Source organism: Anabrus simplex, chromosome 2, assembly GCF_040414725.1.
Source record: "Anabrus simplex isolate iqAnaSimp1 chromosome 2, ASM4041472v1, whole genome shotgun sequence".
Classification (NCBI taxonomy): Eukaryota; Metazoa; Arthropoda; class Insecta; order Orthoptera; family Tettigoniidae; genus Anabrus; species Anabrus simplex.
This window is the reverse complement of record NC_090266.1, coordinates 438,479,883-438,495,029: the sequence shown is the minus strand read 5'-3', so window position 1 is coordinate 438,495,029 and position 15,147 is coordinate 438,479,883. Positions and strand designations below refer to the sequence as shown.

The 15,147-nt window shown below is 37.2% G+C and overlaps 1 protein-coding gene across 1 annotated transcript in view; it reads right to left on the bottom strand.

Moving 5' to 3' along the window:
- Positions 1–1,901: 1,901 nt before the first annotated feature.
- Sema5c (Semaphorin 5c) overlaps positions 1,902–15,147 on the bottom strand; it is a 545,428-nt gene continuing 532,182 nt past the window's right edge. Inside the window, exons 13-15 of the mRNA XM_067140839.2 lie at positions 12,454–12,621; positions 8,116–8,268; positions 1,902–3,069 (exon numbers count right to left, since the gene is read on the bottom strand). Of these exons, the coding sequence (XP_066996940.2) occupies positions 2,612–3,069; positions 8,116–8,268; positions 12,454–12,621 (779 nt within the window). The 3' untranslated portion in view covers positions 1,902–2,611. The remainder of the gene's footprint in view (positions 3,070–8,115; positions 8,269–12,453; positions 12,622–15,147) is intronic.

The window sequence follows — 15,147 nt, the reverse complement described above, 5'->3', positions numbered from 1 at the left end:
TTACACTGCCAGTGTATTTGTTTTTAACAATCAGTTTCAAAATGATGTAAAAAAACTACCCTACTGGATTAACTATTCAATGGGAAAGTATGTTTGTATATATCAGAAAATCTCATTGGCAGTGAAATCAACAGAGAGAGAAGTCCTAAGGTTAAGAAAAACAATGCCAATCATTCAAAATGCACATAGCCAATGTCCATTTACAGTGGGTGCAGTTTCTAGTAAGAATTCCACCATTACTACAAATTACCACCACATATGTAATTCTGAACATCTATTCAGTATTACAAGAACATGGGGAACAAATTCTATATCTGAAACAATAAGTTGTTGAAAATGGAAGCAAGCAAACAAAAAAATCTCTATAAAATTTGATGCTTCAACAATAGGATCTTCATTGACATACAATTAGCTTTCCAGTGTTGCTTTGGATGGCTTAGTAAACATATCATGTCTTGTTACTTACATTCAGGAAAACTGCTTTATGTAACACTGTATCATTATCAATCCCACATGTAAGGCAGCCTAGATCACTCTTAAACAAACTCCATGGTGCTGCAGCCCTGAGGGGCCTTGACCTACCAAGCAACCATTAATCAGTCTGAAGGCCTGCTGATTACGATGAGATGTGTGGTCTGCATGGGGGATCCTCTCAGCTGTTATTCTTGGCTTTCTAGACTGGGGCGCTATCTCACTGTCAGGTATCTCCTCAAATGTTCTCAAGCAGGCTGAGTGAACTTCAAACCAGCCTTCAGATCCAGGTAAAAATCCCTGAACTGGTCAGGAATTGAACCTGGGGCCTCAAGGTGAGAGAAAAGCTTGTTAGCCCAGTTCCAGAACACTCTTAAACTGGTATAGAAGCTGGCTCAAAGTAGCCTAAAAATTAAAGAGGATGAATATATCTGTGAACTGCTAGTTAGGAAGGTGAAACACCCCGTGTCCCTCTCTACCATACTCAGTACATGACAGTTTCTCACTAGGGGAGATACAGAACACCAAAGGTTCCACAACTAAATATGCAAACTATGAATCCATGACATTTTTGATCTAAAGAAAAATATTTTTTGTTAGTAATTTTTTTGAGTCAGTCAGCCTGACAAATTTAAACTATAAAAATGTGATGTGCCCTCAAACAGGGTATGAAGATATATTTTTTAGAGAAAATGTCTAATGAAAAGCCAAATTTCTATGTTTCATTCAGGTAAGCAAATCTCATTGTTACCATGCTGTTAGTAGCTCATATCTGAATCCAATATAATGTTTCAACACAATTAGATTGATAAAAGGGGAACTTAAAAAATATTCATTTCTGTTCTGATGTTTTCACTGAAGTTCACCTTTACCAACAACAGCAGTATTCACATCTGAAGCAGTTTTCATAGAAATGTAAATAACAACGTATTTTATCTACTGTGTTTCTGTTACAGGCCATACAATGCAGGGAATAATGTTAATATGTTCTAAGTGTCTATACCAAACGGATGCCCAGAAAAATCACCTCCAGTGCGATATATCTACTTCAAGCAACACACATATAATAAAGTCACTGGAAGAACTCACATTACTTAAATAAAGAGAAATACTTAAGGATATGTTTTGTAAGTGCAGTTTCACAAACATACATGCTTGCATATAGGCCTAGAACTTGTGAAATACATCATCATATTCTAATTGTGGTACCACTGCATGTGAATTAGAGTTAAACTTTTGGTTCAAAACTTGATTAAATTCCAAGTAAAAATTCATATATAATGCTCCTTCTGTATAAATGAATGTCCATTTCCTTTTTATGATTTCTAATCACATATATAATTATATTGTGTTATATTATACTCCATTATAACACCTGAATTGCATGGCCTGTTGATGCACAGTGTCCATATTTCTCCATCACAAGCAAATATTAAAATAATTAAAAATCTGTAAAAAAGTTATTAGCCACTGTAACCTACCAGAAAATATGACACTTTAAAAGCAGCACAGCCTTATTAGAGTTTTGTTCCAATAAAATACTTTTTGAGCAAAACTGCATAAATGCATAGATTGAGACATCTAAACAAACTGATTCTTTTTGTACATTAGTTCACTGGAATTTTATCCTACTGCCACAAAATGCTTTGACCTTAACAAAAGTCTTGGTTCATTTTTCATGAAAATAAAATATTTTCCATGTAATATATGCAGGTAATTTCATTAATTAAACCAACAATGGTGTAAAACATTTACAGACAAATAGGCACTTTCCATAGGAACGCAGTGCTTACTCAAGGCAATACTGAAGAATTTCTTCCTTCCGTCATGTTCAGGAAAATTCCACACCAGAAAATACAAAAATAAATATTGCTGAGATATCCATTGATTTCAGGGGATCGATGTTGCAGAAATCACTTCAATATTAGCACCATAGAAGATTTTCTCACACATTAATTTGTCACTTTGTCCGGTATCACACACTAAACACCACACACAACGTATTCACATTTATACACGAACGGAAATTTGGTCCCTTAGAAGTCTCTATCACCTCACCTCCAGAAGTGTACATTTTCTTTTCCAATGAAAAGACCTTGACACAAAAACTTGATTCGAAGCATACCCTGTATGTCTTTAATTAAAAGAATTTGTCTTGATCTAAATCAGCACGTATGTGTCCATTAGCTAAACTGTGACTGTTTCTTTTTATGGTAGCAGTTTCATATTCTACCATTGGTTTTGCAAAAAGTTTGGGAGTACCTAACGATATGCCACTACCACTGTTGTTAGTGTTCTTGTGTGGACTCCCAGTAGATCCATTACTACTGCTTGCAGACGAGAATGATGGTGCTCGTTTTGTGTGGACACTGGCTTCTTTGAGAGGTACAGTCACATATGGATTCTGTTTAGAAGTAATATAATGTGGACTTCCACGAATCCTAGGCTGTCGTCTTCGTAGATAGAAATAACACAGCACACCACTCACAAAGATACCTATGAGAAAAGCAGCAACACAAGATCCCAGAACAACAGCAACAGAAACAGAGCCACTACCATCGGCATCAAGGCTACTTTGTACACCAAGAGCATTCAGTTCTGTGGAAGAAGAAATAATATTAATAAAATTGATACATATATATGAGTGTAAAGAAACATACAGGAACAACATTATGCACAAAATTTATCTTTCTATAAAATACAGTAAAACCCCAGTTAACCGAAACCCGGGTTATCCGAAATATCTCCAACATTACAAATCCAAAATACACGTACTGTACTGCACGGAAATAATTGCAAGGGCGAGAGTGCACTGGACTATGACTAGCGGAGAGGTGAACACCCAACCTTGAGTTGATTTCCCAGCCACTGACTCCCCCAATCTAAATGTAGCTACATGCCAACTCTTCCACCCTCTCCCATGATTATGCCACTCATATCAGTCTCTAGCTGCAAACACACAAGTGCGGATCTGTGAAACAACAGTACATTCAAGTGGTTGTTTCTTTCTGTGTTGTGTGTGTATTTTTGTGCTATGGTGACTAAGCAGAAACGTGCTATGATTACTTTCACTGACAAATTCGCTGCTATCAAATAAGTATTGGTTACTTGTTACTTGTGCAGTAGGATTACTACTGATGGCAGAAGTAAGGACATCAAATGCAGACTAGCACAAGCAAGGAAGGCTTTTTTTAACTCTTACAGTGCCAAGATGCCAATGCATCGGCATTACTTTCTGTACGAAAAATGCCACGATGCCGATTCGCTCGGCACCCTCTTATAAGTTGTGTAGTTATGCAGTAAGGTGCTAGATTGCACCACAAATCAAGTAGAAAGAAGGCAGTGTGTTTGTTATTCCTTCTTATGTCATTAAATGGCACTGACATACCTTCATTTTTGCTAGTTTACTTGTCAATTGTGAGTGTATGATCTGTGAGCGCTTGACGTCTATGATCCAATATGGCAGCCTGCTTGTTTGTTTATGTCCGCGTGTTCCGATTTGTTTTCAGTAATTTTATGTTCTAATTTACGCATTTGAGTTATTTGTCATAATATATTAAGTTTATTATTATTTCTACTGTAGTTATAGTTACTTAGCAATTTATTTAGGTCGTAGCAAAGCTGTAAATAGTACATTTATCACAACAAGGCATGTCGTCACATAGGCCTATTTCGGGGAAGAAATTGAGGAACTTTTGTGTTGCTTTGAAGATGTAAGAGATTCTAATTTTAGTGAAAGTGATGATTATGATGTTTCTGGGTCTTCAGATAGCGCACCAGAGAATGATAGAGCCGTGCCATTGGCTAATGGGCGTACAACAAGCTCCTGCAATGTCAAAGAGTGATAGTGACAGTGCTAACGAAAATGACAGTGACAGTGCTACAGAAAATGACAGTGACAGTGAATTAGATGATTCATGGACTGAATGCATATTCCCTGAAAGTACTGTAGTCCATCCCCACCATTTTTATGAAATCCCAGGGCCAAAACTTGTAGGCCTACCTTAACCAGATGATCCACCCATTGAATATTTCAATCTGTTCTTTACACTTTCATTCCTGACACTATTAGTTGATTTTGTATATTGTTCTGATCTTCTGAACTGTCCTGTAGCAACAAATATTGTTACTAAACACAGTTCTCTCAAATTATTACTATAACTCTCCCAAAATTCATAAAATATTCAATCATTTACAGGTTACACTGTTGGTGTCTTTCTCTCCAAATGTTCAATGTTTTTGGAAATTAGTTTATAAATTGGAAATAGACCTACATTAACAATATAAATTGGTATATATGATCCCAGATAAGAGTTAAGATTAAATATCTTAGTCACTTTGGATTTAGAGTAAAATGTGCTAATTAATTTCAAATTATGTTTTTTCCTTTCTTTGTCCACAGTATACCATGAAACTTTGTTTTTTGAAATGCAAGTCACATGTTTATATTCCTTGGAGTATATCAAGCTCACATACCAAATTTTATCTCCATATCCTATTATAGGTCGGCATGGAAAAGGATAAGAAAAGAAATCTACTCACTTCGAACACTGATATAGGAATTAGAAAGATTTTTGAAGGGGAAAAAAAGAAAACAGCAGCTTTTGAAATGTGGTGTTACAGAAGAATGACGAAGGTGAGATGGGTAGAAAGAACCAAGAATGCAGAGATACTGAATCGAACTGGTGAAAGGAGAACAAATTGGCAAAATTTGATAAGAAAAAGAGATACGAATATAGGACACATCTTAAGACACCCAGGACTTATTCAGTTAGTTTTTTAGGGGAAGTAAACACAGTAAAACCTGTCGGGACAGACCAAGGTATGAATAAGACAAACAGATTAAGAAGTAGGATGTAGTTAGTTATGTAGAGATGAAAATGATAAGATAGGATAGGGTGTCATGGAGAGCTGCATTAAATCAGTCTATGGACTGATGACCCCAACAAAAACAACAACAACAAGTGAGGTGAAAAAAGGGATTTTATTGAAAACTGTTGCAGCTAATTACGGAGTTGGCATTTCTACAGTTTCACAATGGGGAAATCTAAATCTAAATTTCTAGAGCAAGTTGTGGAAATTCCACAATGAAAAACACTGAAAACATCTGACTTTGGAAAAGAAAGTGAAGATCTTTATCTTTGGTTCACCCAACAATGAGAAGGCATGCCTCTGACAAGCCCGATTTTGCAAGAAGAAGCTAAAATGTTACCCGAGTTGTTAAGCGATGAAGGAAAAGGTTTTTGTGCAAGCTTTGAGTAGTTAAGACTAGTTTAAAAACAGATGCGTTATCTGCAGACCCAGAAAAGTTGATGTTTTCAAAACAGAATTTGAAGATTAAACCCTAGGCTACACTAGGGACCAAATTTACAATGCAATGAACAGGTGTTAATTTCAAGGTGTTGCCTAAAAAATCCTTAGCTTCCTTAAAAGAAATATCAGCCCCAGGACACAAAATGAAAAAAAAAAAAAAATGAAAAAAAAAAAAGACTGGATGACTATTCTTTTGATATCAAATGCTTCTCGCACACATAGACTGCTCCCAATGTGTATCTGGAAGTCAAAGAAACCTCGTGCCTTGAAGATGCCCTAACAATTTTTATAGAGCCCAAAAAAGTGCTAGGATGTCATCTCAACTCTTTGCCAAATGGTTCAGTGATCAGTTTGTACCAAAAGTTGAAAATTTGTGATATTTGAAGCCATTTCTTTTCAGTTTTGATTCAGTTAATTTATAAGTGTTAGGTTCTTCAGGCTGTCAAAGCTAATTTATGAAGAAATAAATTTAGAAACCACCTGAAAAAGAAAACATATAATAACAGAGTTATACCTGAAAAAGAAACAAATGAATTTAAAATAGAATGGCATGTTATGTTCCTGAAGGAACATCATCAGATTCTATTAAATCACAATCGAAAATATTTAGAAATGTATAACCATTTATGTTTAAATTCTCTTCAAATCACATTTGGAACTTATCTTAATGAAGTCCCGACTTCTCTCCATGCTAGCACATTTTCGAGTGTGATCTGATTGAATCTGATGATGTTCTTACAAGAACAAAACACATCATTCTAGTTTTAATAAAGTTGTATCTTGTTATCTGTTATGATATGGTTTCTTTGTCAGGTAGTTTCTAAACTTGTTTATTCGTAATTCAGTTTCAACAGACTGAAGAACCCAACAGTTATTTATTTAAAAAAAAAAAAAGCTGAAAAGGTTTTAGCTTGAAAATACCTGTTTAAAAAGTGATCTTATTTACTGACAATTCACCTACGCATCCTTGCAAGTTAACAAGTGGTGATATGTTGTGTGTTTCTTTCCCCCCGAATGTAACCAGTCTTATTCAGCAACTGGATAGAGAGTAACAGAAAAGTGGCACTACCATGGACTATTGTTGAGAACCATCCTGCAAGGTAGTGACTCGTAAAACAAAAGCATGAATGAAGTGCTGAAGTCAGTAAATATGAAACATGTAATTTACTGGTGTGCACAGGCGTGGAATAATGTGAAAGCAGAAAGTCTTCAAAGCTGCTGGAGAAAACTTTATGATGGGTTTGGGCTTGAAGGAGACAATTCACAAAGTTTTGAAAACTTTGAAACCATGAAATTGTAGAAACAGTGTTGCAGTCAAATGATGACTTGATTGAAGAGCCCGAAGTAGATGACGTGAACAACAGAGTGACAGCTGATGATGGTTTTAGAGCACTACAACAGTATTTAATGCCTTGCATTTTTTTTAAAGTGAAAATTAAAAGTGACTGTGCTACCAGCTATAGCCTGCTGTACACTGTACATTAATAATTTTTCTCTTGAAGCAACACAGAAGCTATAGTGCGTACATGTATTGTTGTTATTTTAGGTTGCCCTAAGATTTGTTGAACAATGCAGTGAGTCAATGCTGGCTGACATCCTACTAATGAAAAGAAGTGGGTAGTTGCTGCTCTAAAAAAATTGGGAAGGACACAAGCAAGAAAAAAATACCGAGATTTTTGAATGAGTAATTCATACTAAGTCTATAGTGATGTACTGCAGTCCTAAAAATGTTATTTTAACTTCAATAAAGAACTAACTATAGCTTACAAAGAGAGTTTTGAATTCATTTGGCCTTATAAATATTTCAATATTATATACTATAATTAGATAAAATTAGTAATAGATGTTCATGGCCCCCTTTAGCTTGGTTAACTGGGGTTTTATCTATTGCACTACATGAGAAATAACACTTATACAATAAGAAGAAAACTTGGATCCTGTATTAGTTCGGCACAAGAACAAACAAAAATTTGTTGTTCATTAAACATATTAAAAGGAAACCGACATGGTGATGCATCTCTGTAAGTAAAGCATTTGTGTAAATGAAAGAATATTATTATGATGCCTTTCTCTCATAACCTAAGTTACTTCATATGCTGAAATAATCTGCAGGCTGAGCAATACCACTGACAATCAATACTGTACTCAAGGATTTCATGATACATCAAACTTGACATTGAATTGTTTGTTGATACAGCTTCTTTTTTGTAGTATTCCCTTTTATCTTATTGTATGAATGTTATATGATAATCTGTTACTGTAGTACAGGGAAAATAATAGCATATGAGTAGGTTTGATATTTTATGGAAAGAAATTCAGGTAAAAACATACCATTTTCTGTTTGAACACACATTCTGGTTTCTTGATCATGACCTTGACAAAGCTGTGGTCCTGGGCTGGTAGTCTGGCACTTTCTACGACGGTGCTGCTCATTATTATGGTCACATAATGACCAGACTGACCATGATTCCCAGCCCCTCAGAGCTGAAATAAAAATTGAAGTTGTCAATAATTCTAACAAAGGGAATGGAACATAGGAGGCCAATTTAAAATAAACAAAGAGAAAGAACAGGGAGTGCGAGGTACTACAGCTTCAATTATTTTGTACCTAAAATTAAAGTAAAAACTGAATGAGGTGGAGAAAATGTTCTGTTTGTGCAGCTGGAAGCATGGAACATTGTACCAAAACAGCATGTACTTTGCTAGTGATAATCTGTGTCAGATGACAGTTTGACAGGGAAAAGTGCAACAGAAAAGTGACTCATAAAGGCAAGGAATTGACAGAAATTCCAAAATATGACACTGACTTACGGACATGATAACCAAGTGGACTAGTTACTTACTTCTTGCCGAGGCAGCCAAGGTTCATATCCCTGTCAATGTACATAGGATTTTTAAAAATTGAAGAGTTACATCCCTGAGGTTCAGATTCCAACTGGAGGTCTCATGGTTATGATCTTGAAATCAACATTCAAGTAAAACTAGGTTTCTTTCTTCATATTGATTTAAACAACATCTCCTCTATAATGGAGATTGTCACACAATGATAGAATGCCGCCAACTTAGTCAAAAACGCAGTGGAAGAATGATTAATCAAGGTAAGGACATAAAAGGTACAAAAATTATGGGATAGAAAGATACAGTACAAGAAAACCAGTTTCAGTCAAGGAGGTAGTCCAATGTCAGGTGCTATTCATTCAGAGAAAACTAGTGAACTACCTAGGGTTCGCACTCTGTTAAGAATAAAATCTAACAGAAATTACTAAGATATTTTTATGGTAAGTAACAAAGGGATAAGGATATTCTTTGAAAGATACCTGTGTGTGCTTCAATGATAACTTATCTGGATAGGTGATCTACAACTTTCAAGTAGAACATGTACCCATAAACTGGACTTTTCTTCCCCTCTGCTTGATGGTACAATGTCAAAACATTTACTCCACTATAGCACTGAGTTTCACTCTAGACCAGCAACTGGAAAACAGAGCATGATACAGAAAAGACCTCTGTCAAGGAAAAGTAATACACACAGAAGTCTTGTTGCATAGATGGCTGGGAAGTGACATCTCCAAAACATATTATAGGAAGAAGAAAGCAAAATTAAACCCCATCCAAAAACAGAAAGTACATTGTGGTATAATGATTTTGTGTGTGTGAAAAGTGCTCACAAGCAACATTTTTATTGGTGGCGATATTACAAAACTGTCTTCTAAAATGGTCTATTGTGTCCTGTTACACAATTATTACAAACAAACAGGAGAATTTGACCCTCAATGAGTTGACATATTTATCTTCGCTCTCCAGTAGTGTGCATAGGTTTGCTTCTATATGGCTTTGCTCTCTGGCAAATGAGAGAGAGTGTAAACTGGTACTGGACAGTTCTGAGAGCTGTACAGATTTCCTTCCTGAAATGAATATTTCTGGCCACTAGATACAAATGATAGTGAGCGTACAAGCAGCATGCTTGTTAAATTCAGAAATGTTTACAGAAGAGTGAAGTATGGGATTGTTATATTGGTACAATCACATCATTTCCATGAACAAAGGATTCAATATGACACAATGCAGCATAAGTGTCCTCAAAATTAATTTGCCTTATGTATATCTAATATTTCAAATTGTCAGCATTAGGCTGGTGCGTAAGACCATAGCGTTTCTGTTTAACTTGTTGGTGCTCGAGTTTCTATGGGTATAATTATCGACTGTCACTTTTGTTTTGAAGTGCAAGTGTTGTGCTTCAGGTTACGTATTGAGTTTTTCATTTTTGCAGACAATGAGTGTTGCTGTGGACGCTGGAAATTGGGAGTGTCAAATGGAGAATGGGGTACATTTCTGATTATATACTTACCTTTGAGTTCAATAAAGCAGTAAAGGCAACAGAGGCGGCACCATGCATGGCGACAATACCATCAGAGAGAGCATAGCAAGAAAATATTTTTCTCGTTTTAAGGAGAGTTGTTTTGACGGGAGCGACATTTTGCATTTCGGAAGACCTTCAGGGTGTGATTAAGACCATTTAAACACCTTAATCCACAATGATCCACATCCATGTACAGGAGAATTGCCAAATGTGATGGCTGTGACCATTAAATGCGACATTTGTATTCACTGGGCAAGGTTCAGAAATCAGATGTATAGGTACTGCATGCCCTATGCCAAAACCACAAAAATGAGCTGGCCATATGTGCATCTTTGCTTTCTCATCATCGACTGGCTCGTGCACAACATCGACCATTCCTATCCAATATCATTCCTGGTGATGAGAAAAGGTGTCTTTTACTAACCTAATAAAAACAAAGGAATGGCTGAGCCCTAACAAGAAAGCAATACCCCATACAAAGACCAATGTGTATCCACAAAAGATAATGTTATGCATCTGATGGGGCAAAGAAGGTGTGCTGTACTACAAATTTCTTCCCCAAGGCATAATAATCACTGCTGATATTTTATTGCCACCAACTGAGATATCTTACAGACGCAATCCAATAATGATAATAATACCAATAATGTTATTTATTTTACATTCCACTAACTAGCTTTTACAGTTTTTGGAGTCGCCGAGGTGCCAGAATTTTGTCCCGCTGGAGTTCATTAACGTGCCAGTAAATCTAACGACATGGGGTTGATGTATCTGAGCACCTTCAAATACCACCGGACTGAGCCAGGATCGAACCTGCCTAGTTGGCCAGCACCTCAACTGTCTGAATCACTCAGCCCGGCAGATGCAATCCAAGAACGACGACCAACAAGACTGTGTGAACTTATACTACTACACGACAATGCCCGCACATACTCTGCTAACCTGACAATAAACACTGTCCAGGAGCTGAGTTGCGAAGTCGTTACATACCCACCTTATTTACCTGACCTTGTTCCCTCACATATTCACCTTTCCTGCTCTCTATTGAACGACATTCAAGGAACATCCTTTCTGGATGAAAATGCACTACAAACATAGCTTGAAGACTTTTCTAACTCAAATCCACAAAATTTCTACAGGCAAGGAATCGAAAAACTACTCCAGCATTAGCAGATTGTTGCAGACAGAGAAGGAGAACATATTTTTACAATTTGCTTTACGTCGCACTGGCAGACAGGTCATATGGAGATGACAGGATAGGAAAAGGCTAGGAGGAGGAAGGAAGTGTCTGTGGCCTTGATTAAGATAGAGCCCCAGCATACGCCTGGTGTGAAAATGGGAAACCACAGGAAACCATCTTCAGTTCTGCCAACAGTGGGGTTCAAACCCACTATTTCCAGAATGAAAGCTGACAGCTACATGACCAAAACCATGCAGCCACTCACTTCATGGTTAACTTCTCTCTCATGCGTATCTTACATGTTTAAAAAACTTATGAAAAAATGCTACAGACTTATGCACCAACCAAATATTTTTAGGGACTTAATATTTAAGATGAGAAACAAAATATTAGAGAAAATGATTATGATTTCCCGCATACATTTTTGGCAAGTTACTGCAAGCCTTTCTCAGGACTGCAGAGTACCAGCAAAATGAGCACAAATATCTACCATACCACTCCTCTTTATATTTGCCTCCACCTCTTTTTCTCTTCATTTACATGTATAAAGTAAACATATAAAATAATGTTCAGACTGAGCTTGATTTACTACTTCATTAACAGTGTTACTTGTTTTACATCCCTCTAACTACATTTTACTGGTTTTTGGAGATGCAGAGGTGTCAGAATTTTGCCCCGCGGGAGTCCTTTTACGTGCCCATAAATGAACCAGCTGATATTTGAGCACCTTCAAATACCACAGGACTGAGCCAGGATCAAACCCACCACCTGAGCTACTTTGCCCAGCAATTTACTACTTTTCCTCACTTGTTTCACTCTCTGTGGTTGGCAGTGCTGCAGAAATGAACCCAAAAGCAGCACTCTTCTCCCTTACCTGTCCCCACTTTCCAACAAACCTCACCCCTCATTCACCAATTACTATAGATAATCTCCTTCACTAACACCATCCACCATCATCTCTGTAGTTCTCGCAATACAAGTTGAATACCGTACCCAAGTTCCATCTTCTCTGCACACTGTCAAGCTTTCTGAGCCTTGCTGAAATCTATCATTGCACATCTGCTCTGTTAATTCTCCTTTTTCTCTAAATGATGTGTGTTAGGTGTGACTACAGTCTCCTAATACTTACATTCACAACTTGTCATCTCACAGGGCTCCTCACTAACAGGTGATCCATCACAACCAGACCCAATCTGCGCCCGATTATTGGCAATGACACACTTCCTTGTCCGCTGCCTGATGCCCTGACCACAGGTTACAGAACAGCCAGACCATTCAGTCCAGCAACTCCACTCAGCTGGAACAGAAAGTTCTTCAATGTAATGAAAAGAAATTAAAAGTAGCACAAGAAGGAATTTTATGCTGTCCGAATGAAATAGTCAATAAATGAACCCAAAAACTCAATGAAAGTTGTTAAATTTCTGTAGATATTGACCAAAAATATGGCTTCCAATTGAGATAGCTAAATAAAATTCAGGACACTCAATCGCCAAAAATTACCAGGTAAATTACTATAGATCTCTCTCTTCTAATCTCCTTCACTAACACCATCCACCTTCATCTCTGTAGTTCTCGCAATACAAGTTGAATACTGTACCCAAGTCCCATCTTCTCTGCACCCTGTCAAGCTTTCTGAACCTAGCTGATATCTATCATCGCAGAAATGAACTCCAAAGTAGCACTCTTCTCCCTTACCTATCCCCACTTTCCAACAACCTAAATAAGGTAAATTACTTTTTGACGATTGAGTTTCCTGAATTTTATTTTGTAGATATTTTCTACCATGTGAAGATCTAAATACAGTATGAAGGACAGCTGGAAGCACAGCAACTAAGAAGCTCGTATACTGTGCTTAAAACTGCAAGGTTGAATTTCAGTAAAGTTCGCCACCATTTAAGAGAGTGCAAAAGCAAGAAATTCTATTTACTACATCACTTAAGAAAATCTGAGGATAATGTTCTGGTGCTGTAATAATACAGTGGAACCTCGATATCTTGAATCACCTCGGGAGTTCAATTTTATTTTGAATTATCAAAATTTCAAGATATAGAGAAATCCCATTTCTGAGCATGAGCACTTTATTGAATCATATGTATCTACAGGCTGATCCTGCAGAGTTTAACAATATATAACAGCATTTTAACAATATAAAAACAAACTCGTCGTTTACAGCATCACTTTAATTATAACGCTTAACTATAGTCACTTTTAGAGGACAGAATACATACAGTAGCGAAACAAGAAATGTACTTCCATTAACATCTTGGGGAAATATCTGTTAGTTTCTTCTGGTTTTTACTGTTATGGTTCTTTCCTTCCATATAGTTTTCAACAACAGTTATTGCTGTGAAAACCAATGCCTGGTCCGCTGATGTTACAGAAGGGGGCAGATCCAACCCTTGCAACTGTTGTTGGAAATCATCATCATCATCATCATCATCTTCTTCTTCTTCTTCTTCTTCAGCATTAATGGTATCCGTAGGATGCTCCACCATTATAACATCAGAGCCCACATTTATGCAACCCTCAAAATCAGCTTCACAAGTAACAAGCAGCTGATTCTCCACCCATCCATACACTCTTCAGGAACAGCAGTGACTTCCTCCTCTTCGTGCTCTGCAGCTCCCGAGTCACCTTTTGAAAACTTTGTGGAAGAAGTTTACAATTGTTTCCTGCTTCACATTGACCCACAATTTACTCAGCACTATTATTGAGTGCATTAGATTGATGTCCGTTAATGACTCCTCAGATTCAATTCCTCTCAGAATTCACTGAACAGCCCTCTTCCTATAGTCATGCTTCACGATTTTAATCACTCCTTGGTCCATGGGCTGTAGTTTGGATGTTAAGTATGGTGGTAAAATGACCATGCACACAGCCTTTAACTTTTGAGTGAGCACCTTGGAATGAGCAGGGCAGTTGTCTATGAAAAGGAGGATTTTCCACCCTTCACACTGAAACTTCTTGTCAATACTATACAGCCAAGATTCGTAAATGGAGCTTGTCGTCCACAATATCTGGTTGCTTTCATATGTGACCGGTAATGACTTCACATCTGAGAAACAGCGAGGCTTCGCTGATTTTCTGATCACTGGAAGTTTTAGTTTTTTGGTTCCCGTCATATTAGCTCCCAGCATCACCGTAACCCTATCTTTACTATCCTTTCCCCTGAAACACTTTTCACCTTTGAACATCAGTGTCTTTGCAGGCAAGCATTGGCAGAGGAAAGCAGTCCCATTAGCATAAACATGTCATAGGATTGTATTCTTGTAACATGGCTGGTAAAACAAACTAGCAAAAAAAACATATTCTTTGTAATGTTCACTGTCCACTTTCATCTGATATTACCATTTGCACTATTTTATCCCAAATTTCAAATTTTTCGATCCACCCACGGCTGGCTGAAAAGATTCATAACCAAACTCTTTAGCAAATTATTCTGCTTGTTCACGAACTAAGCTACCAATGATTGAGATGTTTTTACCTCTCGCATGGTTCACCCACTGAATCGTGGGAGGAATTCCATACTCAGCTGCCATATCCTTCTTCGTTTTCTGGCCTTTTTCCACTTCACTTATCATTCAAACTTTCTCATTGATGCTTAGGCATTTCTCTTCACATTCTTCCATGCTTTACACTTACAAGAGAGTAAGCAGACAGTGAATGACCGATCACACTGCACGTTTTCCTCGTACTGACGTAATGCAAGGAGATGGCACATTGAGCCTTATCATACTTTCACTTCCTGTCTCGACTGCCTATGTTCAACACACCATGCGTGGACAGATAAGCCACTATGTAAGCATGCTGAGGTCGGTCTGGA